General features: G+C 40.5%; 1 protein-coding gene across 1 annotated transcript; it reads left to right on the top strand.

Moving 5' to 3' along the window:
• Nucleotides 1-335: 335 nt before the first annotated feature.
• Nucleotides 336-25,921, top strand: ARGLU1 (arginine and glutamate rich 1). The gene is made up of 4 exons (XM_065896207.1): nucleotides 336-908; nucleotides 9,041-9,266; nucleotides 11,548-11,631; nucleotides 25,084-25,921. Exons 1-4 carry the CDS (start codon nucleotides 562-564, stop codon nucleotides 25,246-25,248), a joined length of 822 nt encoding a protein of 273 aa, XP_065752279.1. The 5' UTR covers nucleotides 336-561; the 3' UTR covers nucleotides 25,249-25,921.
• The last annotated feature ends 146 nt before the right edge of the window (nucleotides 25,922-26,067 follow it).

Here is a 26,067-nt window from a genome sequence, read left to right as displayed (position 1 = left end):
CTGCCCAGGGTCTCTCTGACACCATTTTGGCCTACCTGACGAAACCAGTTCCTGGGATATAATGCGGTCAGGAAGTTGGTACCGAGGCACGATTTCATTCGCACCAAAACGGGAAAGTTCCATGCTTACGGTGTCAGCATCTTACCAGAAAGCAAAACTGCTCTGGTGAGGAGGCGAAGGACTCCCGCGCCCGCGCGGCACGCCGGCTCGAGGCTGGCGGAAAAAGCCGAGCGCGCTCGGAAGCGCTCGCCACGCCTTCCGCAGGGAGCGTCAGGGGGCGGGGCTCGCATGACGGCGCGTTGCGCGCGGGGCCTTGTGGGAGGGGCGGCCGGTGCAGCCGCGGCTGCCATCTTAGCAATTCCTGGCGTTGCGGCCTTGTCGTTGGCGGCGGCCTTCGTGGCGGCCGTCGGCCTCAGGGGGAGGCAGAAAGTCAGCTCTTTGATAGCTCTCCTTCCCCCAGCCTCGACAAGATTGCCAGCCCGCTTCCGGAAGCGGAGGCGAGGACAGCCGGGCACGTGCGGGGCCCGAAGCCAGCGGTTAGTCCCAGCGTCGCCCGGAAGGATGGGCCGGTCTCGGAGCCGGAGCTCGTCCCGCTCCAAACACACCAAGAGCAGCAAACACAACAAGAAGCGGAGCCGGTCCCGGTCGCGGTCTCGGGACAAGGAGCGCGTGCGAAAGCGCTCCAAGTCCCGGGAAAGTAAACGGAACCGGCGGCGGGAGTCGCGGTCCCGCTCGCGCTCCACCAACACGGCCGTGTCCCGGCGCGAGCGGGACCGGGAGCGCGCCTCGTCCCCGCCCGACCGCATCGACATCTTCGGGCGCACGGTGAGCAAGCGCAGCAGCCTGGACGAGAAGCAGAAACGAGAGGAGGAGGAGAAGAAAGCAGAGTTCGAGCGGCAACGAAAAATGTGAGTGCCCGCGGGGGGAGGGGCCGGGAGCCGGGGAGGCGGCGGGTGCGGGGTGGCGGGGAGGGGGGAGCTGATTGGCCCTGGGTGGAGTGAAGGAGGTTAGCGGGGTCGCAGGGACCGGCCCCGAGCGGCTGCAACCCTGGCCTGTGGAAAGCCTGGGGCAGGACAGACCCACGAGTTGGCTGGGAAGGGCAGTAGTGGGGATGGAGCTGGAAGGGCTTGGAGCAGGGCAAGCATTTTGGCGCGAGAGGAGGAGGAGCGTCCCGGAAGTAGAGGGTGGAGTTCCGTGTGGGGTTGGAGCAGGCTGGCCCCGGAAAGTGGACGGAGGACGTTTGGGGGCCCCTGCAGAAGACCTTCTTGCCTTGCACCCTAAACGCGGGACAGGGATTCGCGGAGGTGAACCGCTTCAGGTGGTTGAAACGTACACGCACCCAATATAAGTCCTTATACTTTAGTGTACTCCTGCTGGTAGAGACGTCGTGGTCGCTTTTCCTGTCTCGGGCCTGCTCTTTTTGTTTTCTGAGGTGTAAAAACAGAATGCGCGCAGCTTAGGTGTGCAGTGAGGTAAATGAATCTTGACGCTTGAGTTCACCTGTGTAACCAATCGAAGCCTGCTCCGTCTTTTCACTCTTTACTAGTTATGGGCTGTAGGTCTCCGTAGCACACTTCGGTGCAAGACTGTAACTCGTTTCCCTTTTTGGTGTATACGTGCTGTTCAGAAGATAGAATATTCGCTTTTACTTTTGCATTGATCATATGCAGAAGAGTCACTTCTCAAGTACCTTTTGGTCTAAGAGTAGGTGCAAATGATTCCAAACGAATGAAATTTTGGTTTTAAAGTGTAGAGTTGTGTTTTGGTTCAAGACCCTGGTACTCTGATGCGCTGGGTATTCTTTCCCAAAGCCACGTTGAAAGGTAGAGAGATTTGCTAACTCTCCCTGTTTAACCAGCCATCTTCCTCAGTTCTTCAGTGCATGTTTAGAAAGTGCTCATAAGGCAGGAGAGTTACTGAATATAGAATTTTCCTGAGACAGATTTATGAGTGCTGAACTGTGTAGGCGTTTTCAGTCTTTCTGCAGTGTAGTTTGTGTTATGTTCCAGCAAAGCTTGTTTCTGAAAGGAAATCATTAAGAAGTAGGGGACTGGAAAACTAACTATTACTACTGGAGGAAGCAGTACCTGGAGATCTCTTTCACTGCGTTTCTTTAAAACATGCACAACGCTTGCATTTTTCCTTTACTTAGAACTATTGGTGGGAAGTATGAACACCGAGTACGAATAATTGTGTCACAAGAAACCGTGATTATATAGAATCCAGTTTTTTTGGTCTGGAACAAGATCCTTAACTGTGAAGATGTAGCTCTCAAATAACTCAACAGATGAACATTTAAAAAAATTAGCTAAGATAATTCTGAGATAGTATTTCCATGTGAAAACAAAGGATACCCCAAAGAGTAATGATTTGCCATTCATTAGAGAGCTGAAACTTACGGGGAAGAGTGAAAGGAAACGTGGTATGCAAGGAATAGATAGAAGCATTTAGCAAGCTACACACGAATAGCAGAGAAGAAATCCAGGGACGAAATGAGAAAATAGAGCAGTTATATTGTCCCAAGTTGATAGAGGAAGCACATGGCCGTTAGCATTTATGAAGGGAGGAGGGGGCAGAGCTAGCAGCCACCTGTCCACTGAATCCCTGTGTGTTGTGCAGTAGGCACTACTTAGTACGCTCTAATGCCTAATAATGCAGAGGAGACGATTGAAAGATCCAGGTTTTGCAGTCATGGGAATGGGCAGAAGTAGCTGTTTATTTACAAATCCTGTTGGTTAGTTCATTCACCTGATACTTATGGAGCATCTTAATAAGTGCCAGACACTATGCTAGGAGCTGTTACTCTGAAGATGATTGACCCCTCCAAGGTCTCCATCTAGCTTGAAGACAGGTAGGTAGATAATAATACAGTGTGGTAAATTCAGTGATGGTGATGTGACTGTAAAAAGGAAGCATCCTGGATGGATAAACACCTTAGTGCTCCTCAGGAGTGAGTGGCAGGTAAAAATAGGATTCTGTCAGGCTAAGCATAGGAGGATACTGTGGACCAAGGGAGGGAGCCCCCTCCACCCCTGCCAGAATAAAGGGAGGGGTGCAGTATGGTCTTAGGTGGAGTAAAGAGGTGAATATTGACTGGAACATGAATTTCTGTAAGTATTCAAGTCATGGAGTGGCTGGAGAGGTAGATAGAGGCAGGGAATCATGGGAAGGGTCTTGCCATATTAAGGAGCTTGGATTTCATCATAGAAACCAGAAGGGTTTTAAGCAGGCAAATGGCGTGGAATTGTAGGTTTGGTTTTCAATGGAGCGTGTACTGCTGTGTAGGATAGAAAGTTACAGTAAGTCCACATAGGAGTAGTGAGGGAGCAGTTGTTAGAATGGAAGAGAGGGGCAGATTTAAGAAGCATTTAGGGCAAAGAAAATTGGATGTGAAACATAGGGGAAATATAGCATTGTTTTGGCTCTCATGTTTACATTGTGGCTGTTGCATCTCAGCCACCAAATGTTTAAGTAACTGCTGTGGGTCAAACACTAGTTAAAATGTCAGAAACCTGCACTTGGCACTTCCAATGTAGGCACTCGATTTTGGACATAGTGAGTTCATCCAAGGTTGACACGGGAGACTGAAGCCTGGGGGAAACCTTGAGAGTAGATAGAATGGCCCAGGCAGAGAGTGGAGGGAGAAGAGCAGTTGATTCATGGGACTGAAAGAACCTTAGGGAATGTCTGGATGTACAGTTGGACAAAGGGAGACAAGTGTGTGGTGTAGTAGACAGCAGAGGAGGTAACACAGGAACACGCACTGTCAAGTGTACCTTCTAGAGGTCCAGTGTGAGATGGAGAGAGACAGCAAAATTAAAATCTCTTGGGCTTAACCGATTAGAAAGTCTCCTTAAGGTTGGAAACCAGATTGTTTTGCCATTTACAATTCTGAGGCCTTGAATAAACTACCTACCTGTGAGCTTGATTTCTTATCTGTAAAATGGAGATACCTGTCTCGCTTATTGTGTAGATTAAAAGTACTTAGGTGATACTTGGCATGTATGTAATGAGACTCAGTAAATAATGTTATTTAATGTAATTTTTTTACATGTAGGCAGATTGAACCTGGTGATTTTAAGAAGTGATCTTACAAGTTACGATCTTGATGCAGTAAAAGGCAGACCTTAAAATTAAAAAAAAAATTTTTTCCTCACTGTTGAAAAGTTCATTCCTGTGGTTGAAAATTCAGTTCAAAAGATTTCCTTCTCCTTATGTCCCAGTCATTCAGTGTTGCTCTCTCTTTCCTCCTCTGCACCCTTATCATTTTTCCTATGTATTATTTTGAGACGCTTTATGCCTGTTGTGATAACTGTTGGAAAAAATGAGTGGCTGAAAATGACTTGCAGCAGATCAGGATAATATTAATGGCATAGTAACTTACTGTAGCCTGTGGTATCTAGGGTCGCATATACGTGGTGTTCAATTGCGTGGCATATCGAGAGTCTCCTAAATCCGAGTGTCTAAAGTGAACTGGGATCTATATGAGTGATTCTTAGAAGAATGCTCATTGTGAGAGCAAATGCGTTATATTGGAACTACGTACCTCAGGGAGGTTAGGGCTTTGAGACAAAAACATTAGGGCATAAGATCAAGCTGATGTTGGTAAGAATTTTATCAATTTTTTAGGTAATTATTTTGGTAGCTAAATTTTTGTGCATACCTTTTGCCTTTAATGTTTGTCGTGGAGAAACAGTGCAGGGTAGTAGCATGCTTAAGATCGTTATCTTTGGAGTTGCCTAGGTTGAGGGTCACCTCTCAGTCACCTGTTTAGCCTCAGGAGCCATCAGAGATGCACATTATACCGTGGAGTATAAAGCTTTTGGCAGAGTAGTTAGTGTCTATTCAGTACTGAGTAAATACTGTTTGCTAATATTATGAAGCAGTTCCTAGAAGGACGCTACTAGGGTTGAGTTTGTACATTTTAAAGACTTAAAAGTAATATTAACCGATGCTCTGTACAAAGTCACACTTGCATCTAATATTATGAAGCAGTTCCTAGAAGGACGCTACTAGGGTTGAGTTTGTACATTTTAAAGACTTAAAAGTAATATTAACCGATGCTCTGTACAAAGTCACACTCGCATTTAACGATGGGCCCTTGCTGTTTGTTTTAATAGTTGCCATTTTAAAGTTGATTGTGATTAGTGTTATGAGAGCATGGAGAAAATGAGGACCTACTCTTATCTATTGAAAAACTTCAAGGTTTTCATTCAACCCTTTCATCAGGGTCAGAGATTGTTTGTTTTTCGCTGCTGCACGTTGGCTTTCTCTAGTTGCAACGAGCAGGGGCCACTCTTCCTTGTGGCACGCAGGCTTCTCATTGCAGTGGACTCTCCCGTTGCGGAGCACGGGCTCCAGGCACGCGGGCTTCAGTAGTTGTGGCACGTGGGCTCAGTAGATGTGGTGCACAGGCTGAGTTGCTCCACGGCATGTGGGATCTTCCTGGACCAGGGCTCAAACCCGTGTCCCCTGCATTGGCAGGCGGACTCCCAACCACTGCACCATCAGAGAAGCTCTCACAGATTCTTAGCAAGGGGATGGATTCAGCAGAGGAGCCTGAGGAAAAGATTAGAGAGAGAAAAAGAATATCAAGAGAGTGACAACTCCTATGACAACAGTTTCAAGGAATGGCTAGGCAGTCATTTTAGGTGAAGGATCTTTCCTAAGATACTAATGGCAAAAATGGGTTGTTGGGTTTTTTTTCTTTTCTGAGAAAGTTTCAGGGCTTCTTAGGAAAGTTAGCCCAGTTGCTGCCTTATCATTGATTATGATAATAAGTTTGTCATCAATAAGAATGAACTTTTTAAAATTTTAAGAGCCACCTATCCCTCCCACCCTCCTTCGGCTAACTGGTAGAGGAAGGCTATGTTGTACTAAGTTTCATTCAGTTCTATACCTTATATGTTTGTGCTTTTGTGGGAAAAGACAAGACAAATGAAGAAAAACACAGGAATACAGAGATTGCTGAGACGTGCGGAGAATTTTTACTTATCATGTATGTTAATACTTATATTTAGCTGTAGAACAGAGTCGCAGAAGTATAGGCTCTATAAGTAGGTATTAGCGGGGTTCAGGTTTCTAGCACAGCATCTAGTGCATAGTAGGTTGTTCAATAAAGACTTGTTGTATCTCTCAAATGCTTAATTCTGTTGTTCGTGTGCCCTTGGTTTTCTCGATTCAGGTGTGTGGGGGGAAGGGGATTAAAGCAATATCCGGCTCTTAACTTTTTCAGCACTGGATCTAAAAATTGATTTAAATTTTTTTCTGAGTGCTGAAGTAGCAATTTTAACCTTACCGAAAATAACAGTGACAGCAAAAATTATATCCTTGATCATGCTTGTAGAGGAACAGCTCTGCTCTGGTGCCCTGACCTTGCCTGTCTCCTTGTGTAGGGCGCAGCAGCAAGGCTTAATTACAGTCCTGGGGGTGTGCGTGGTGCCTTCAGGAACAAAGGGGGATGAGCAGCCTTGTAAGAAACTCCACTAGGCCGTTTCTCATCCTCTGGGTTTCAGTTGAGCTTGGGAGGTTCCGCTTGCCCTCCCCTTTAGGCTGGAAAACTGCTGAGCTGTACTTAGAACGGACTCCTTAGCAGCAGCCACCTATTGCTACCTTGCTTGTCACCCTGTACGGCCTGTCACCTGGCCTCTCTGGTTTGGTGTCCATCAGTGGGAGCAGAGACACAGGGAGCTGACAGCATGCTGATCTGGCTCCTGCTGTAAGTAAGGAACTGGATTGGTTTGAGCTCTTTTCTCCTTGCTGACCAGATCTGTCGAGGTGTGGTCCCACTGGCCATTGTGCCATATTGCTGTCCTTTAGGGACTGTTTGCCTGACAGAAACCCTGAGCATGTGTCAGGTCTCTTCCACCTTTACCAAATTCCTGAGTTAATTAGGCAGCTTTTCTACTGATAAACAAACCCAAAGCCTTATCCAATTCTTTTCCCTCATCTTTTACTTTGTTTGTGTGGAAAGTTTTAACTGGAACTTGGTTTACAGCGTTCTGCTTTAAGAGTTGTACCATTTTTGAAATTTTAAAATGAGGTTTCTTTGTAGACGTTGCTACATTTACTAATTTTATAAGAACCAACTAACAGAAGAAAGCGTGGGGCGGGGTGTGTACGCTTCTGAAACTTCGTGTCATGAAAGCTTTCCAATTCAGCAAAATAGGGTATTAATCCTCATACAGCTGTCATCCAGGTTCAGCAGTTGTTAGCTTGCTTGTTTCATTTCATATTTCTGTCTTTCTCTTTGGATGAAGTAGAGAAACAATATTTTTATGTTTGGAATGTAGTTTAATTTCTCTTGAAATCGCTGCCCGATTTCTTTTAGGTATTCCTGGCCATTCTAGCGTTGGGGTGGATATCTCTTCTCTTTTACTAAGCTGCTATAGCTAAAGGCTTATTGAAACTACCCTAATACTATATTTCGTTCAAAGTTAAAAAAGGAAAAGGAGTATAGATAGAGAGTACATGTTAGGCTTTTGTGGGGGATTTTTCCCCCAGTGAAAATCACCAATAATTTAGCGTTGGGGAGGAGATATTTAAGAAACAAGAATGGTTATTGCAGATATCTAGAACCTAACAGAAATTATGACTTCTCAAGTAGTTACTATCTCCCTGACAGAAGTATGTAGGGATTATAAATGCAGAAACAGATATGAATCAGAATATTAGATACATTGGTGTCAGTATGGTAACACTGTGAATAAATAACAGGAGTTGAGAATGAAAGCACTTCAGTGGGAATTGAATCACCCCCCAAAGTAGAGTTGGGTTGAAGTGGATTGGGTAGTTAAAGGTCACTTAGAAACTGTAAAGCCTTTACTAAACAGATAAATTGAATGACTCATACATATGTATGAGTCATCAAAAGATAGAAGGGTTACAGATTTTGTTTAATTTTGTGGATTGTGAGAAATATGCAGCATTAATAGATTGACCTCTTAGGATTTAGGTATACGTTCAGTCTCTGCATTCATTCCAGCACAAATTATTGTCTCAAGTAATGCCGTTCAAGAGAAATACAGTGTGAGCCACATTAAAAAGGAACTAGTGAAATTAATTTTAATATATTCCCAGTCTGTCTCAAAATACTGTCATTTTAACATGTAATCAAATAAAAATACTTGAGATCTTATATATCTTTTCTTCTTACTGATCTTCAGTTCAAACCAGACACACCTGGCTAGTGGCTATCATATTGGAGACTATTTTGTATAAAATGTGCAAGGTTTCCACCATAGTGCCTTGATAAATGTCAATATCTTCAGCACAGAATTTCATTTTGAGTGAATAAGTTCATTTATAATACCTAACTGGGGTTAAAATAATTAAACGATCTCATGCTTCGTTGAACTTTTTAGAAGTGATACTAATATATTTCATCCACTTTCCCATATCTAGAAGAGCTTTGCATTGAAAGTCAGTTAACGAAAGAAAAGGTGCAGTAAAGGGCAAAAGTTTAGAACCTGAATAAGTTTGTCTGTATTTTTGCTAAAAACCACAGTATGTTGCTTTAGCAGTCTGAACCTCTTTGAGTCTGTCTTTATTCTGATCTTGCTTGGGGTGGGGGAGGGGAGAATGAATTTAGCTGGTCTGAACTGCTTGCTGCATAATAGTTTCTCCTGACTTGTCTGTAGCTCAACCCTTAGACTGAATGGATTGACAGATGAGCAAATTATATATTTAATAGCTTGTCTTTTCCTTATGAAGCTGGTAACGAAAGTAGATTTCCTGTTTCAGATTCACTCTACAGTTCCTAAAACTACTGCGTTAATAAGCTGTTTGTATATACTAGTCTTTGTGTATTTACTTTAGAAAGTGACAAAAGAAAAAAACATGATTTTATATTTATTTGAATTTCTGTATCACTTAATCTTTTGGTATCTATCATTTCCTTGAATGTTACATGAAAATGAGTTGTAAAATCTTAGAAATATGTAAGCAGACTCAGTGTTTTACAGACTCACAACTAGTTCTATTTCAGTTCTTAGGTTTATTTCTTACATTATCTAAGTCCTTTCCCCACTTTGTTTGCTAGTCGGCAGCAGGAAATAGAAGAAAAACTCATCGAGGAAGAAACGGCACGAAGAGTGGAAGAATTGGTGGCAAAAAGGGTGGAGGAAGAATTGGAGAAAAGGAAGGACGAGATTGAGCGAGAAGTGCTCCGAAGGGTCGAGGAGGCCAAGCGCATCATGGAAAAGCAGTTGCTCGAAGAACTCGAGCGACAGAGACAAGCTGAGCTTGCAGCGCAAAAAGCCAGAGAGGTAACGCTCGGTCGTTTGGAAAGTAGAGACAGTCCATGGCAAAACTTTCAGTGTCGGGCGTGCCTGCTGCGCAGTTCAGAAAGAGATGGAATGCAGACAATTCCTTTCTCACCTAAACTACCTTGCTGCGAAAGTTAATCTTTTAGCCTATTCACACGTGCTGACGGATATTTAAAAGCTATTTTCACAAAACTATCCGAGGAGACTTTTTGATTTAATGGAGCTGGCTTACATATTTGAGAAGTGTTTGAAACTTTTGCCATGGCTGCAGGACTTACATTCTTTTTTTGGGAGGGTGGGGGGAGACAGGGAGTGGTAAAGGGAAAAGGTTAAAAATCCACCTGTGGTTACGTGTTCTTCTTTTCTGTTTATCTCTCTTATTGCCTAGACTGTGAGAGGCTTTTTGCCTTCAGTCAGATTAAAAAGAGCAGGGCCTAACATTGAGTGATAGCACCTGCTTTTGATAAGTAGGTTTTCTTGCTCTTCTTTTTTTCCTTCTTTTATCCCTCACCCCCCTACCCCAAATCCTGCCTCAACACAACGGACTAATTCTAGCATTCTGATCATAAGGCCCTCCATTTTCCTAATGTGTTTCAAAGATCTTTTTAGGAAAAATGTCCAGATTATTCGTCCACTTTTTTAGTATCTACTAACAACTCCTTTTTTTCTCTAGAGAGTTATGAAGGAACAGGTTGTCCTTGTCTGGAGTCAAGCTAAACACATGATTTGTTTTATCAGCAGCTGGAGCAGAAGTTGAAAATGTCTTTCTGTGAGACAGTAATTTGCTACTGAAGCTTTATGGCTTATTTGCACTGATTACTCCAGGATCCTAAAACTTGTTGAAAGTCACTGGAACACTCAAGGCAAATTACCTTAGAGCACTGAGTGTCCCTCAACATAGTTTGCATAGTGACTGTGAATTCCATTGGTGTGTGCCATAGGAAATCCCGTGGTTATATTTTCTTGAACTTCAACGTTTGACTCAAAATATGTGACTCATTGTCATTTTTAATCTTGGCATTATTGTGGACAAGTTGACATCTTATTAAATCTCTTGTTTCCCAGTAAGCTTAGTTTTTTAAATGCATTTTCCCTTGTGCTGTCTAGATATACATGTCTATATTTGGTGGATATCCCAAACTCTGTGCCATTGAGTATATGAAATTTTTGTTAGTGCCTTTAATAATGAAGATACTTTTGGAGTAATGGTGCTGTCTTGTAGCGAGTTATTAATCATAGGAAGATTTTTTTCTCTTCATTTGCTTTTTGTTTCATATTAACAATTTTTTTTTACACGGACACAACCCTCTGACAGTCTTTCCAAATATTAAAATCATTTGAATATGTATGCTGTGATCTCAACACTGCCCAAACCATCAAGCAATCTTCATATAGCTTGCATTATAAAATCTCATGAAGTTCTCCAAGAAAAAATAAATTACAGAATTTTATTTCCTGACCATGCACCCCCTGGATTCCTGAATTTCAGTTCAGATTGTAGATGACAAGATAAGCTGCCTTTAGAAATTGTCAACATCTGAATGTTAAGTCCATTCTCCCCATGGAAGAAGCCCTTAGTTCCATGAAGTATGGATTACCATTTGTATTTTTCACTAACAGTAAATGTATTTTTCTTATTAATTGTTTGCCTTAGGAATGATGAATTACATTTTTTGTTCCTTCTTACCATAAACATCTGCATTCCTCAGCTCAGCCTTCCTTGTATGTTGTTTCTTTATAAATGGTTGAGCTGCTGATGCAGGTATTGCCAAGCTAACAGTACAAATCATTTTAAAGAGGAAGCTGGCGCGTATGGCAGCCGAGGAGCACACTCTGCAGGACACTGGACAAGACAGTAAATATTCAACTTTTAATGCTGATTAAAGGAGTATAGGTAAAGAATACGTAGGTATACATAATTGGTGAGACAAATATTCACTTTATTTATATTTTATATATTATTTTTTTAATTTGGTAAATACTATCCAGTTTTGTAGTTGTCCTTGTTGATTTGTGTGATATTAAAGTATTAGTAATAATTGCCAGGAAACTGTCATTAGGGAGGGTTTAGTTGGTTGCTGTTTGGACTGGGAGGGATGATTTAAATTTAGTACTAGAAACAAATTTTAGTGGCTGCACAGTTTATCATTTGTCAGACAGAAGGTAGCTATAAAGCTACCCTGTTTAGTCAGATCGAAATAATTCAGAGGAAGATTAGTGAATATTTTATCAATAAAAAAAAATTTATTTTTCTAACATCTTAACATGTCCTCCCCTTTAGGAGGAAGAACGTGCAAAACGTGAGGAGCTAGAGCGAATACTAGAAGAGAATAACCGAAAAATTGCAGAAGCACAAGCCAAACTGGTATGTATGAAGCATTCATGAAAAACATTTTAGAGTTCTCGGGACTATTTTAAGGGATTTGAGGGAACAGTAGGAATAGTTGACTAGATTTTAGCTACTGTCTTCTAGAGGAATCTGTTTGGGGCAAGCCAGAAATTCTGATTAATCTGGAGAAAGTTCCAAAATTCACAGTGGTTTAAAACAGCTTTCCTAGGGGAAATTGTACTATCCCCATCCCTAATTTCTTCTGTACCTAAAAAGACAAAAACAAAAACTTGAACGTTAAGTTCTTAATTAAGCCTACTAATACGCAGCGTTTCACTTGGCATTAGTTGCTTTGTTACCAATTACTAGACAGAATAAGTAGAGAGTATATATTTGATACTAAGTGTACCAGATGAATAAATTTTTTTCATATTTCATGTTTATAATCTAACAAGGAACACAGAGACTTAAAGAATTACAATATGAGATACAGGTGTAAAAGGATATACAATTTTTACATTTTAATAAAGAAGTCAGTATAAGAATATTGAAGTAAATTTTTTAAATAGAAAAATGAATACATATCGCTTCTATTTTTCTTTCCCATTTTGTATTTTAGTACTTCTATTTGTTTGTTTGTAGCATATGCTAACATTTAAAATAGAATTTGAAAATAGATACAGTTTTTGGTGTAGTAGCGTTTTCCCAATTAAGAGTATGAATATATATTATATATATATTTTTAAACCCCACATTTGTTTATTCTTGGCTGTGTTGGGTCTTCGTTTCTGTGCGAGGGCTTTCTCTAGTTGTGGCAAGCGGGGGCTACTCTTCATCGCGGTGCGCGGGCCTCTCACTGTCGCAACCTCTCTTGTTGCGGAGCACAGGCTCCAGACACGCAGGCTCAGTAGTTGTGGCTCACGGGCCTAGTTGCTCCGTGGCACGTGGGATCTTCCCAGACCAGGGCTCGAACCCGTGTCCCCTGCATTAGCAGGCAGATTCTCAACCACTGCGCCACCAGGGAAGCCCAAGAGTATGAATATATTTTGAAGCATTCTCAGTATGATGTAAAAGAAAGCTAGAATTAAAGGACTATGGATATAAATAAATCAAAAAATGAAGAAGGATAGTCATACATTATAAGGGAAAATTTTCTTTTCCTTATGAAGATGGCATATAGGAATTCTACTTCAAAGTAAGAATATAAATCAGAGATAGAGGGAAATTTACTTAGAATGAATGAGGATTAGTGGTATTTACTGCCCAGGAATGAAGACATGACCCTAGAGGGACTCTTGGTTTTAGACAAGTTTTGTCTAGTTAGAAATATGTTGAGAATAATGCAGCCATAGGAAGACGTTTGCTGCTAAGTCACACTCTTGACTGGGGGAGGAAGGCAAGGTGGAAGCTCCAGTTAAGCGATTCAGAAAAAAAAAATTCTGTGACTGTGTTTATAAAGGCACAGAAAAAGATCTGGGAGGATCTAAGTAATTAACAGTGAATCCCACTGGGGGGTTGGTGAAGGAGGACTGTAAATAATTGTTTTATAGTGAATAAGAATGTGAAAGTTAAAACCACCAGCAGTTGGTTCTAGAGTATGATCTTTTAAAAGATAATCTGCCCCAGATAAGAGCCAAACTAGAAATACCCTAAACAACTTACTGAAAACGACACAAGGGATTCTTAATATCACTGTCCTGGTTACTGTGAAAGCCACAAGGAAAGGGGAAGACCTACTCATGCTTTACCAATGAAAAGGCCTTAAAATCTGCTTAGGTGGAAGAAGCACCATGAATATGAGGTGGGTGAGAAGTCATAATAAGATGTATCAATACATTGCTGACTAATACATATGTGATAACGCTTTTTTCTTTTAGTGATTCCACATAAGGAGAAAATCTCAGTGCAAGTGCGAGAGAAAGTAAGAGGGGAAGTGTGCATCTTCATTGTAGTTTTGAAGGTTGAGCTTTGAAAGGTAGATATAGTCTTGTTTGTGAGGCCATGGGTATTTGCAGGAGAGATGAACAGTATAGTTGGTGCTAGAAACATTGAACCAGAATTACCCAGTACGTGGGATAGAACTCCTCTTAGCACGTGGTGTAAGAGACTGTATAGGGAGTTCAGTTTGCGGATGTCCTGAAAGGCCAGATTGTGACTTCTAGAGCAAAGGTTCTAAACTTGGTATACCCTGCCAAGGTCTTGAGCCCTTCTGACCCTGGGGTAGCTGTCTGAGTGCCTGGGGACAGCTTGGCCTCCTTATGTTCCTCTAATAGCCTTCTTTGTTTACCCAAATGAACCATAAAAATAGGAGATTAGCAAAGCATATTCTAAAGCAGTGCTTTTCAAGTGGTGGTAAAGTTGCTCAGGTTTTGTCTTTGTCTTTTAATCCCAGTTTGTCTCAGACCTCTACTTTTGCAAAATACAGTTAAGATGAATTATTAGAATAATGAGGTCAAATTGCTATAGAAGTTTCTAAAATGCTTATTCTTGGCTTCTGCATATCTTATTGTGGGTCAGTTAGTGTGCACTGTCGTTGGTCCATGGGCCATCCTTAGAGTAGCACTGCTCTAGAACCCTTGAGTTTGACTTCGTATTAGACTGCAGTGACGCTGCTCTGACTGCATGTTATCAATAAAACTTCAGTGAAAGGGTATCTTAGGGAAGAAGAAGCTTGAATTTGAGGAAAATCGGTAAAAATCTGGACATAACTAATTTGCTTCTTGTTTTCAGTAATGTTGGAAGCATAAAAAATTATTGTTCCTGTTGGAGAGAATTAATTTTTATTTGGTTCTATTGGTGGCCATGTCCTTGCAGGGAAAGTAGAGTACCCTTTGTGTAGGAAGAGACAAGAAAATGTTACCGTATAAACATGCAAGGCACACTATTGCAGTTTCTCTCATTTTTATCGTCCTTTCCCCTTCCTCTCAATTTTGAGCACAGTTCTTTAATCTTTATACACGTTTCCTAGTATTTACACTAGGAAATACTACATAGACTATATTGAAAGTCTTGTTAAAATAATAGACATATGAATAAAAAGCAATTTGGAGATAAAAGTAGCCAAGATATTAAGTTCTCTTAAAGGCTTTAGTGTATTAATTGTGGAGACAAGGACAACTCCAAGAAAAGTCGGCTAATGATATGGAACTATTTGGTAAGTGGTATGAGTTACATGAGGTAACTGACATAATTGCCCTGGGAACCTTCCTGGAAGAGATACCACTGCTCTGGACCTTGATGGACAGTTAGAAATTGAATTTCGGGTGAGGACAGGAGGGTGAGGAAATGAAGTAGGGCAAAGACCTTTAGGGAAGTACAATTAGAAAAAAAGCAAGAATGTATGGGATCTCTTGGGATAAGCAGTAGTAGTTGTAGTAAACCCACTTCATGTGTAGTCAGAAGTTCAGGTTTCGAAAGCAGATTAGACAGGTTGGAAAAGAGTGTACCCTGGGGGAGATTTCTTGTCTATAACCATGAAAGAATAACACAGTGATCTCTTGTAAATCAGTAAAGGAGACCAACTTCCTGAAAGGGGGGGGGGGGGGACTACTTCGAGAGGTAACTTCACACAAGTAAAATGAAAAGTAGCTGTAGTAAATTCCTGAAAATAAATCCCAGCCTTAATGGGAAAGCAAAGAAATGCCCCCTCTCTTTTCCTTTTTCTCTAATACTATATACCAAATTTGAAAAGACTTTTTTTTCCCCGTTAGTACCAAATGTTGGCAAGAATATGGTATAAAGAGACCCTTTATATAGTGCACTATTCTGGGAGTTTAAATGGATGTGACCGTTTTAGAAAATAACAATAAATCAGTATATACCAGGAACCTTAAATTTTAATTCTGCGCCTAAGAACTTACCTAATGGAAACTGAATCCAGTACAAATCAATTCACACACAAAAATGTTTTCCCCTTATTTGAATAGTGAAAATTGCCCAGGTTTTTAGATAAATTATAACACATACATACAGTGGATTTTTCTGTAGTCAAAAAGCATCTGATAATACAGGGGAAGTATGATTTTCCTAATTTGAAATGTATATTTGTACATTTAATAGAAAAATATGCCAAAGTACTGAGAATAGTTATCTCTAATTGGTAAGCCTATAAGTAATTTTATACTTTTCTCCAGTTTCTACTTTTTTTTTTTTACAAGTAATGTGTATCACCATTATGATCAGGTAAGAATAACTAGTAAATAAAGTAAATTTAAGCCACACTTAGACTAACTTTTAAGTAAGCCCTCGTGACAAAACTTCAAAGATTGCTCCCAGTAATGTCTGTAATAAGGAACAGATTAGCTAAGCCATACGGACTCTCATATATGATACATGTTAAGTGGTCTAGACCAAGAGTAGTTTTTGCTCATTTTAGTTCCAAGTTGTTTATCAAGATACTTGATTTTATCTGTCCATAAGGAGGCAAGAAAATATTAGCGAACATACGTATTTGATTTATAAAATCAAACAAAAATTAATCCACAAGTGGATTAGCTTGATTTGGTTTTTTGGCAGATTGGTTCCTAGTTCTTGGGTTAGTATTGGCATTGCACAGCTATCATCAGACATTTGAAAGGCTGTTGTTAGTACGATGGAGAATTTTAAGTTTCTTTAAAATGTTAAAAGTAGTACTTAAAATTTTTCAAAGTCCTCTTCACACAGTTTTTAGTGATGCATCTGGGGCCCAGATACTATTCTGAAATGTGTATGAATCTTATTTATTCAGAACAGGAAACAGACTAAGTGAAGGTGGTGGGTGTTGCCATGGAATGAAATGTTCTAGGAGGTTATGTCAGTAGGAAAAACAACCCCTCAAACTGTCTCCTGAAATTCTGGGTCTATAGTAGATTTCCTCTCTTTAATATTGAAATAATCTTCCTCTTCTCCCTTGCCAGTTAGGGAGATTTGGCGTGCTCATTGTGCTATATAACACGTGGTATCTCACCAGTGTGAGAGATGAAAAGATAGTACCATGTTTACAAGCTGACTATATATGAAATATATTCCACATACTTAAGTTTCAAGTAAACCAGATCTCACTTTGAAATTAAGAGATAGCTCTGAAAAGAGTTCTTAGGGAGATGTAAGAAAGAATTTTTTAATGTTCGTGTAGTAGACAGAAAAATGTCTCCTGCCCCCCAAAAAAGAGATCCATGTTCTAATCCCTAGAACCTGCGAGTGTTACCTTATATGACAGTTAAAGAGTCTACACAGATGTGAATAAGTTAAGGATCTTGAGGTGGGGAGTTTATCCTGGATTATTACTGTGCCCTAAATGCCTTTACATATATCCTTATAAGAGGGAGGTGGAAGGAGATTCTACCACAAAACACAGGCAGGAGAAGCCAAAGACAGAACAGAGAGAGATTTGAAGATCCTGGCCTTGAAGACTGGAGTGATGTGGTCAGAAGACAAGGAATCCTCTTAGCAGCCACCAGGAATTGGAAGAAGCAAGGAGCAGACTCCCTTTAGATCCTTGAGAGGGAGCACACCCTGCTGACACCTTGATTTGGGCCCAGTAATCCTGATGTCGGACTTCCGGCCCTCAGACTAATCATGTGCTATTTGGAGCCTACCTAGTTTGTGATAACTTGTTACCTAAAAATTTGCAAGTGTTTTTTGTATTGGATAGTGGGTAGAGACTGGAAGAATTTTGAGGTACATGATAGAAAATGCCTAGACTGTTAGTAGGAATATGGGCTTTAAGTGCACGTCTGGGGACTTCCCTGGTGGTCCAGTAGTTAAGAATCCGCCTTGCAATGCAGGGGACGCGTGTTTGATCCCTGGTCGGGTAACTAACTAAGATCCACATGTCGCAGGGCAGCTAAGCCCACTCGCAGCAACTAGAGAGCCTGCGTGCCGCAACTACAGAGCCCACGCAGTCTGGAGCCCATGCGCCACAACTAGAGAGGAGCCCGGGTGCTGCTACTAAGACCCAACACAGCCAAAAATAAAGAAAGAAATCCCTTTTTTAAAAAGGCACTTGTGGTTAGGGTTAGAAAGAAAATGAAAGCGTGTTATGCACACTGGAGGGAAGGAATTCCTTGTTGTATGGTGGAAGAAAACCCAACTGAACTGTGACCTACAGTTGTGTGAAAGGGAGAACTTACCTAAGCGATGAAGTTCATGTACAGCTGAAGATATTTCTAAGTAAAGTGCAATCTGGTTTCTTCTGAATATTTATGTAAAATGCAAGAGGAGAGTAATTGAGGGAAGAACCAAGAAGTAAAATAAATGAGAGCTTCATGTTTGGGGAAATATTTAGCCTATTTAGATTGCAAAAGATGCTAAAATTAGATTCACTATTAGAAAAACTTGTTCTGGAAAGAAGGCTGAGGGTATGATTGGGCATCCTTTTGCTAATGCTGAAGAGTTTATGCCTGTGACTCATAGGTTACCTCAGCCATTTTAGCAAAAGCCAGGATTAGATGAGATTATCCAGAAAAGACCTGTGGAAGAGCCTGTTGTCTAGTGGCCTGATATACATGGGAGACTCACAGTGTTTTTGAGGATGTTATATCAGCAGAAACACTGCCAACATGGACTGAAAGGGAGAGAAGACCTAATGATGAAAGGCTTTCAGACTCCACTAACATAGGAAAAGGTGATGTGAAGTCAGAACAGAGATAGGAAGGTACTGGCCGAAGGAATGTGGCTCTGGAATATCAGCACCTTGGTTTTGTTGCAGTGATACTGATTTTGGACTTCTTGCCTTCAGAATAAACTTCTGCTGTTTTAAGCTATCCAGTTTGTGGTAATTTGTTACAGTGGCTACAGGAAACTAACATAGTTGGAAAGAGAATGGGGCATTTATGCTAGAGTGAGTGTATTATGTAAGTTGAAACAGCACAGTACTTAGGATGGCTCATAATGACATATTTATACATTTTAAGAGATAGGAAAATATGGTATGCCATCAAATGTAAATGTCAATTAAATATTTTAATTTGAAAGAGTGGGCAAATTAGGTAAGGATTTTAAATCACTGAGAGGCTTGTTCCCAGTTGGTAAGGTAGAAGGTTGATTTAATGATGTTCATGTATTCTTGGCAACGATTTTTTAAAAACTTTCTGGACATTAATGTATTGCTGTCGTGTGGGGTGGTGTGAAGGATGGAGACTAGAAACGAGAAAGCCACTGAGGTCAGTGAAAAAGATGGGCACTTGATCAGGTGGGAGTAGAAACAGTAATGAGAATAGTTGAACTTGGTGAGTGATAAGGGTGTACAAAGGGAGGGAGAAGAAGAAAAAGGAAGGAAGGTAAAAGTCTATTGTGGGAACCAGGGAAGACCTGATGTAATCGTGCTAAGAGCCAAGGATCACCAGGCATTGAAGGAGAGCTTTCACAAAAAGGAATGAATGCTGAATAAGACAAACAAAAGAACTGAGTAAAAGAACAGAGAATTTAGGCTACAGAATATTAAAGAACCACATCTAGAAGAGTACAGTTTTTTTGTTATGTTTATAGGACATGAATGGTAAAATCCTGAAGGTATCAGATTTCTCTTTTGGCAGTAACACAGAGCACTCTCTCCAGAGGTCTGGAAGGCAGTGAGTTTTGTACCCAATGTTTCTTTTCAAACCAAGCTCAACTATCAGTCAGTTCCTTCTTGAAGCAATTATTTGTACTTTAAGTAAAAGGGGGCTAGAAGGAGTGTGGTGGTATGATTTCTCTTTAGATGAGTAGCTAATGATATCCCGTAATGATTGTTAGTATATATCCTAAGGAGGTAACTCTCAGAATAACTAAATTGCCATGGCCCCTGGAGGAAAAGAGGGAATTGCTTTTTTCAGTCCTTCTTTGTTATTTTCTTTTTTAAACCTTGTACATGAATAACATCATAATAGTTCGCTAAGGGTCAAAACTAATTACATTAACTTTCTTTTTATAATTTTTTTTACTCATTGTTTATCTAAAAGGGGACATACATTATAGTTTTTATGGAGGGGAGGGTGCATTAAAGAAACAAAATTGCAGAATGGCAGAGTGAAACAGGAGGTATGTTTTGGGAGTTTAAAATGCAGAAATTCACATTTCCCAGTAGGGGCATGATTCCTAATTGTAAGATTTTTTAAGTTCTTCCCATCATCCCAGTAATCACTCCTGATAAATATTTCTATCTTTAGATTTTTGCAGTAGGACCTCTAGGTAAAGTGGGAGGGGAAGACAAAGATACTGGGAAGGGGGTTAAGTAGACCCTTCTACTGTAATGGTATGTTTTGCTCTTGTGTATTTCATCTCAGCAATCATTCTTTTTGCATGGGGTGCAGGGTTGAAAGCCTTTTTGAGACCAAACAGGGTCCTGGGTGTAGTGGCTGGAAAGGACTGCCCCACTGTAATGGCTCTAGTATGGTGGGTGTGTTACCTTTCTCTTTGGCCTCCCTGATGTCCGCCACGTCGGTCTTGTAGGAGAATTTAGTGTTGTTCACCTGTATCAATACGAATGTGCATACCCTCCCCCATTTGGAATAATGCTTTCTTTTGCATACATTTGAAGCGAGGGGAGAGGAACAGTGTATATGTGCCAGCAGATGGGACCATCAGGAACAAAGCAGCCTTTCAGTCAGTTAATTGCAGAGGGAGGTGGGAGGCAAGGCTTTAGAAGAATACCTAGCAAGTAAGGTGTAGAGTCATATCACACTTACAGATGGATAGGCAGTTTTTCATCACTTGAAAGCCACTGTATTAAAATGAGAGACAGGTTTGGTTTTTCTCAACTAGCCTGTTTTTTTTTTTCTTTTTTTTTGCGGTACGCGGGCCTCTCACTGCTGCGGCCTCACCCGCCGCGGAGCACAGGCTCAGCGGCCACAGCTCACGGGCCCAGCCGCTCCGCGGCACGTGGGATCCTCCCGGACCAGGGCACGAACCCGCGTCCCCTACATGGCAGGCGGACTCCCAACCACTACGCCACCAGGGAAGCCCATAGCCTGCTTTTTTTTAATATATAAAATTTACTTTTATTGTCAAGATTTAGCAGTTTATCAAGACATTCATTAACTTCCAGTTGAAAAAGTTTTTGTAACTTTCAGTTCAACATAGTTTTCTTATTTTCTTATTTATTTATTTATTTTTGGCTGCATTGGGTCTTTGTTGCTGCGCGCGGGCTTTCTCTAGTTGCGGCGAGCGGGGGCTACTCTTTGTTGCGGTCCATGGGCTTCTCATTGCTGTGGCTTCTCTTGTTGCGGAGCACGGGCCCTAGGCGCGCGGGCTTCAGTAGTTGTGGCTCACGGGCTTAGTTGCTCCGTGGCATGTAGGATCTTCCCGGACCAGGGCTCAAACCCGTGTCCCCTTCATTGGCAGGTGGATTCTTAACCATTGCACCACCAGGGAAGCCCCAGTTTTCTTACTTTAGAGCTAAAATAATTGTTTTCCTTCTCTGGTCACTGTACTTAGGCTCTCAAATATTTTTTGTTTGGTTTAAAAGATAATTTCCAGCATTTTACAGTATTGCACTTTACAGTGTGTTCTCTCATAATTATCTTATTTCATCTCATAATTACCCTGTCATAATTTCATGGTTATTGTCATTGTTTTTAGAGCCATTCTTTTTATATATAGTAAGGGTCAAAAAAATAAGATTTTCCCAGGATTATTGAAGTACTGAAACTTAAAGACCAACTATGCATGTCATAAAATTCTTCTTTGTTTTACAAAAGCCTTATGAGTGTTAGTTTTACAAATAGGGAGTCCTCCCCTGATGTGTTAGAATTGTTGAAAACTTATTACAGGCCACATTTTAGGATACATGTTTTTTTACATAAAGTAAATACACTTGTATCTGTATCATTCTTTTTATTTGAAAATGTCTTTTTTTGTTATTTCTGCAGTTTTATTGAGATATAATTGACATAACAGCACTGTATAGCATAAAGATTTAACATATGATTACCATGATAAGTTTAGTGAAAATCCATCATCTTTTTTTTTTCTTTGCCAAGGTGTAATTGAATATGCTTAGTTTAAAGCTGTAATAGAACAAAATACAAATATTTATACATAAAGACGGGAAGGGCCTGCTTGGTTTCATTTTTTAAAACCATTCCATTGTCAGGTACTTGTAATAGGCACTATGTGCTTAGCACTGGGGATAACACTGTTAGCTATCACTCCTGGTTAATTACAGCTTTCCCTCTGTACACACACACACACACACACACACACACACACACACACACACATACATATGCTTTTGTCTCCTGTATTTGTAGACTTCAATGAAACTGAACCTTTTCTTTCTCTTCACTCAAATCTAAAGATAATTTCAGTGCAGTAGAAGTAATATTTTCTGTCTGTGAAGGAAGTTACTTTTTAAATCTTGTTTAATTTTTTGATTAGGTAATATGATCACATGACTCAAGATTTAACAGCCACACAGTATTTTTTAAAATATACTTTCCATAATATATTTAATAGTCCATATTGATGAATATTTGGGTTTTTCCAGTCTTTTATAAACCACGTTGCAATAAACTTGTTCAATTTTGCATGTATGCAAGTATGTTTATAGTATAAAATCTAGAAAATTAAATTGCTGGATATAAAAGTACTGCGAAATGTAGTTTGGGGTGGATAGTGCCGAAGTAGTTTTCATAAATTTCTCAAATGGGTTGAAGTTGTGATGTTCAAACCCGTTAGTCCCTAAGCTTCTTTCTAATCTGCTTTCCTAGGGGCTGAGTTAGAACCTTACGGAAAAGCGAGTCTGTGGTGTTTATCCTGCAAAGAGTTTCCAAAGCACAAGCGTGCCCCCTAAGAGTCTTTATTAAGTCTTGATTCAGTTGCATGTGCCATGCTCTTACCCCAAATGTGGGATGAATTTGCATATGAATTTACTAATGGTGATCAGAAGCAGATGATTGTTTCTCTTGTAATTATCATTGAAAGTCTAAACAAGAGAATGGTGATTTGCAGTGGACTTTGACACACAGGTAGGATTGTCCTAGGAAAGAATGGCATGAGCTGAGCTGGTGGAGGGCAGATAGAAAGGATATGGAAAGTCACAAATAGTATGCTAATCTAGGAAGTTAGGCCATGTCTGTGCACAGTGAAAATCATTGGAAGTCTGAGGGCAGGAGAGCACAGTGCTCAGGAAAGGTGAAGCCAGCAGCATTGTGTAGGGTGGATTGAAGGGCAGAGACTGGAAACAAGACCATTTTAGGTCTGCGAGAGATCTGGGGCCCTGAACTGGCACGGTGGCAGAGGGAAGGGACAGAGCTCTAGGGGAGAGAATATAAAGGAAGAGAGGATATAAGGGGGGAATTGACAAACCTGAGGGCTGTTTGGTTGTGTCGAGGGAAGAGGGAGGAGGGGAAGGAAATAAGCCATACTAGATGCGTGGCAGGAGGGAGGCCAGAAAGGGCTGGTTCATTTTAGGGTTAGGCTTGAAGAATTTAAATCTTGAACATGTGGAGTTTTGAAGGTATTGAAGAGGTTTCCCAGTTGGATGTTCCTCAGCCAGCTGGAAATGTAGCTTAGGAGAAAGGTATGGGAGAGGTACTTCAGCTCTCTGTTGGGTTTCCACCTTATGAGAATATAAAGATACAGAAGTTTGTGAAAATCCACTTGCCCATCTTGCCTGCCCACCTAATTCCCACTCCTTCAGTCTTGGGTCTTCCTCACCTCTGACCGTACTTGGTAACAGTAGATTTGGCCCACTGTCTTCCACCTTTTAGGGTCATGATCCTTCCCCTTACTTGCTCCCCACCCCACCGGCCTCCATCTTAAAGTAAAACAAACCTCTTTCTGGTGTGACTTATGTATTTAAAAGTTGGTTTGTTTTTTTTTTACCTACAAGATAAAATTTAAACGTTTTATTAAGTTGAATACTAGAACTTGTTACCTTTTCCATCTTCTGCTGTAAAGCCTATAATTCAGTCACATTGACTTTTAGTATTCCTGAAAAGAAAAACCTATCCATGGAGGACCTTAGCCTTTTGAAGCTTAGTGTTTCATTTATGGGAGGAGAGAAAATTTTTAAAAGACAAGTTCAAGTGAACAGAAGAATGAGTAAAGGGAAAGGCCACTAAACTTATTGTTAGTTTTTGACCATCTAAAAAACAATTTCAGTAGAATAATGGAGATGTAAGCAGTGAATTTTTAAAATTTGACTTTGAATGGAAATAAGGCATTCGAAGGATGCAGTGTGTATTTTAAGATCAGGGTCAGATGCGGGGGTGGGGGGGGAAAGGACAACTCAGTGATGATAGCTGAGATTTAAAAGTCAAGAGTTAGAGCAGGTTTCCTAAACCTTGGCACTGTTCATCTTTGGAGTTAGATAATTCTTTGTTGTCGGGGAGGGGGGCTGTCCTGTGCCTTGTAGGACATCTGGTGGCCTGTTCTCTACCCACTGGGTGCAAGGAGGGCCACCCACACACACGGCACACACACACACACACACACACACACACACACACACACACGCCACGCACACACCACACGCCACACACACGAGACACATGACACACACGACACGCACACACACGCACACGACACACTACACACACCCGGCATGCACTCACACGACACACATGCACACAACACGGCACACACATGGACACAGCACACGAGACACGTGGCACACACGGCACACACACATGACACATGTGCGTGCACACGGCACACATGCACGCATGCGCACACACACACTATACACACAACACACACGCCCATTATGACAACCAACCACACACTTCCTAATGTCCCCTGGGAGAGGAATAAAACTACAGCTGGTTGAGAATTACGGGAGTGGACATGGAATCTTTGGGGAGAGGGAGCAACTTGATGAGGACGGAGCTCGTGAGAATGACTTGATTTTCTTGGTGCAGAGGGGAGTCCTCTGTAGAGAGCACAGGAAGGAAGTCGGTTGCTTGAGACTGAAGGAGTTGTGAAGGAGTCAAAGGCATTGCAGGAATTTGATTGGTATCTATTTGAAATTAGATGGCGTTTTATAGTTAGCCAGGTCAAAAGGTCTCATTTTTCTCTCCAGAAAAAACTTACTATTTCATGGTTGTATATTGACAATATAATTTAGTTCTGTTGGGGATTTTTGTATGCCTTTCTAATTATAAATTTAGTTATAGTAATTGGTAATAACATACTCTGAAAAATTCATGCCTTGATTCGTATTTGACAGTTTGTTAATCTGGTGCACCGAGGGTGTAGATAAAATAAAAATAGGTAATAGGACAAAAATGTATACTGATCTCGACATGATTTGTAGAAACTTCTTTTCATTTTCAAAATGTTCAAGTGCTTTCCTACAATTTGTTCATATATTTTTCATTAAAAAAAATCAGAAAATGTTGGAATAATTAATAAGGAGTTCTTTTTTCTAATTCCTAGGTATTTTTTCCTGATACTTTCTATGTGATCTTAGGCAAGATTTTTTAAACATACACTTTTGTGTGCTCCTGTTGATGAATTTGTCACCCAATTTCTGGAATATTACTAATAGAAGACATGAAATTCTAGTTTTTTACTTTTACCTTTCAGGCTGAAGAACAGTTGAGAATTGTTGAAGAACAAAGAAAGATTCATGAGGAAAGGATGAAACTAGAACAAGAGCGACAGCGTCAACAAAAAGAAGAACAAAAAATTATCTTGGGCAAGGGGAAGTCCAGGCCAAAACTGTCCTTCTCATTAAAAACCCAGGATTAAATTGCAAACTCTGAACTTTTTACAAAGAAAAATGGAAAAACTTTGTATGGTAGCTTCATGTTGAAGTGGTTTTTTTTTTTGTTTGTTTTGTTTTTTTTTTAATTTGGAAAATCTGGAAAGTTAGCTTGTTCTAATAGGGGCTATGCTCTGCAATTCCTTTTTTTTCCCTCCACCCCTTTAATGTCCATTAAGTCAAATCCTTATCAGATCATTGTTATCTTCCACAAAGCGATATTTTTTCACCTGTTGGATTCTGTATTAGTGATCTGAAGAAGAGCAGATCACTTTGTAAACTATGGATGGTCTGATAAGGTTTTTACTGACCCACTGACTTCACCGTTATACTCTGTTTACTACATCATAATGCTGGTTTTGCTGACTTTTTGTTTTTTTATATATTTATAAAAAAAGAAAAAGTTGGTAATTGCATCGGAAGCGCCCAGGGTGTTGCCGGACCTTTGTGGTGTATTGTTAACCAGTGTCCTCGTGGTACTGTTACTCTTGATGTTCCTGACACAGGTAAGGAAACAGTTGGTCAGCTCTGATACAACATATACATACAGTTCAGTATTGTCTCTGTTCAACTTGTTTTTATTTCATTGATGAAATCAAACCAGCATTCCCCATTGTGTAAATAAATGATTTTGCTGAATAAAGTAAAGTCTTAAATTCATATGTTGAAGCAATTTTTTTTAAAGTTCTGTTAAGTCTTAAAAGAGGGTGGTTTACTTTTTGATGGTCAACAATCTAGAAATCCTAGGACTATGCTGTATATTTCTTTTCACTTTTAACATAGGATTTATATGTACATTAAATATA

The sequence above is a fragment of the Phocoena phocoena genome, chromosome 18, assembly GCF_963924675.1.
Source record: "Phocoena phocoena chromosome 18, mPhoPho1.1, whole genome shotgun sequence".
Taxonomy (NCBI): domain Eukaryota; kingdom Metazoa; phylum Chordata; class Mammalia; order Artiodactyla; family Phocoenidae; genus Phocoena; species Phocoena phocoena.
This window is presented reverse-complemented; position numbering and strand designations above follow the sequence as displayed.

Excerpts from the sequence above, each read along its gene's own strand:
- ARGLU1 (XM_065896207.1), top strand. The coding sequence starts at position 562 with ATGGGCCGGTCTCGGAGCCGGAGCTCGTCCCGCTCCAAACACACCAAG. Across the intron at positions 909-9,040 it reads TTCGAGCGGCAACGAAAAAT|TCGGCAGCAGGAAATAGAAG; the intron begins GTGAGTGCCCGC and ends TTTGTTTGCTAG. Across the intron at positions 9,267-11,547 it reads CAGCGCAAAAAGCCAGAGAG|GAGGAAGAACGTGCAAAACG; the intron begins GTAACGCTCGGT and ends CCTCCCCTTTAG.